The sequence below is a fragment of the Hyperoodon ampullatus genome (genome assembly GCF_949752795.1).
Source record: "Hyperoodon ampullatus genome assembly, chromosome: 2".
In the NCBI taxonomy this organism is placed as follows: Eukaryota; Metazoa; Chordata; class Mammalia; order Artiodactyla; family Ziphiidae; genus Hyperoodon; species Hyperoodon ampullatus.
Window position 1 is genome coordinate 81,061,722 of NC_136915.1, and position 1,702 is coordinate 81,063,423.

General features: G+C 53.9%; 1 protein-coding gene across 1 annotated transcript in view; it reads right to left on the reverse strand.

The window, feature by feature from the left end:
• BARHL2 (BarH like homeobox 2) overlaps positions 1 to 1,234 on the reverse strand; it is a gene marked incomplete at both ends in the record, with an annotated part of 5,623 nt that extends 4,389 nt beyond the window's left edge. The window contains 3 exons of the mRNA XM_079721302.1: positions 424 to 612; positions 706 to 939; positions 1,025 to 1,234. Coding sequence (XP_079577428.1) covers positions 424 to 612; positions 706 to 939; positions 1,025 to 1,234 — 633 coding nt within the window. The remainder of the gene's footprint in view (positions 1 to 423; positions 613 to 705; positions 940 to 1,024) is intronic.
• Between the last annotated feature and the right edge of the window lie 468 nt (positions 1,235 to 1,702).

The following is a 1,702-nucleotide window of genomic DNA, read 5'->3' on the forward strand; positions in this document are numbered from 1 at the left end:
TCCCCCTCCCTCCCTCCCTCGCCCTCTCCGGCCGCTCTTTTGGAAAGGAAACAGTCACTGTGGATCCACTTGGGACCTGGAACGTGGCTTGACTGTGACGCCTCGTCGGAGGGTATCAACTTGCATTATTTTCTCTAGGACGTCTCCAACCTGTCTCTTGTTGAATGTCAGAGTAATGGGAAGTGCAGTGACAAGACGGCGTATTACTCCTGATTAAGTGCCGTGTCAACCTAATTAGCAGAGTAATTATAAGGTGCTAATGAATGATTCAAAGTTCTCTGAGTTACATTTTACTCCAATTACCATTTTAAGAACCCTATGAATCTGAGTGGCTGGCATCGCTTCCGTGGCTAGGTGCAGAATGATGGTAGAAAATGGCCTTTTAAGTCTCCCAGGTCTGGGCCTAAATCTGGGGTTAGTTGCGGTTCTGAAAGTCTCTTTTCGAGGAACGGTTTTGTTCTGTCGAGGACTTGGCTGGGCGGGGGCGGGGGGGATGTCAGGGAGGCAGATGACCTCCTGCGACAAAGTATTGCCTTTCTGTTGGAACTGCATCTGTGTAAGCCCTCGATCCGGAAGGGGATAGGTGGGAGACTCATCCTCCCCCGCGTTTTCCTAGGGAATTCGATGTGTTTGACCAGAACAATCCCGCACTGTTTCCAGGGCGTGTTGAGCTGTTTCTTATCATCTTCGTGCATGTTTTCTCACGGGTCTGTCTCCGAGGAGAACAGCGGGGAGAGGGAAGACTGAGGCGAGAGATGTACAATCCAGGCAGCTCTCGCTGTTCTCAGAAGGCGAGGGGAGTTTGGCGGACGAGCCGGGGTTGGTGAGCCGAGGCGGGGACGTGCAACCAGCTGCAGGCAGAGGCCGACGCCGGCCTGAGCGGGTGCGGGGAGCCCCTCGGGAGCGCGTGGTGGGCCCACCAGGTGGGGTCGAGCCACCCTGGGCAGGGAAGCCGAGGAGAGCCTGAATGATGCCTGGAGCGTGGTTGGATCAGCCACCTTTGGAGCGAGAACTGCGCACTGGCCAGGCAGATCCTCCTGGGAGACTGCAGGCCGGGCTTCGGAGTCGCGCCCCGGGATTTCGGAATCAAGGGCCTGGGACTTAAGAGGGCATCTCTCTTATCGAAGGCTGCAGTGTCCCGCCCACAGGGCCGGGCCCCCGGCACGCCTGGCACAGTTGGTTTCGGTAGGAAGGGCGCTGGGGCTGCCTGAAACTGCAGGCGGACGCTACACATTCTTCTCCCTTCAAATATCAATTCGGATTCTTCTCATTAAGACATCACCCACCAACTTCCCGACGGAGGTTTCCTCCCAGACCCGGGGCTCCAACCCGCATTTCCCTCGCTGCCTGTTCTGGGTGGGAAGTGGGGAGGGGGAGAAAACAAATTTAAGATCCAGAACTGACGGCACTGCGCAAATCAATTATTCTCGACCTTGATAAATAATTCATTTAGGCCTGTTTTTTGTTTTGTTCCGACGCTTAAAATGACTCAAGAGCTCAAAAGGCTGATCTCACAGCTTGTGTTGGGCGGTTCGACAGGATTTTTTGCTTGGAATAATTCACAACATTAGCAGGGGAGACAGAAATATGACCCTACGAAAAAATGAAATCTAAAAAGAAAGGGAGAGAGAAGGTGGAAGTACTGGGGCGGGGGGCGGGCGGACTGTTCATTTTGTGAAAACTCTAAAGCAAAGCAAATGGA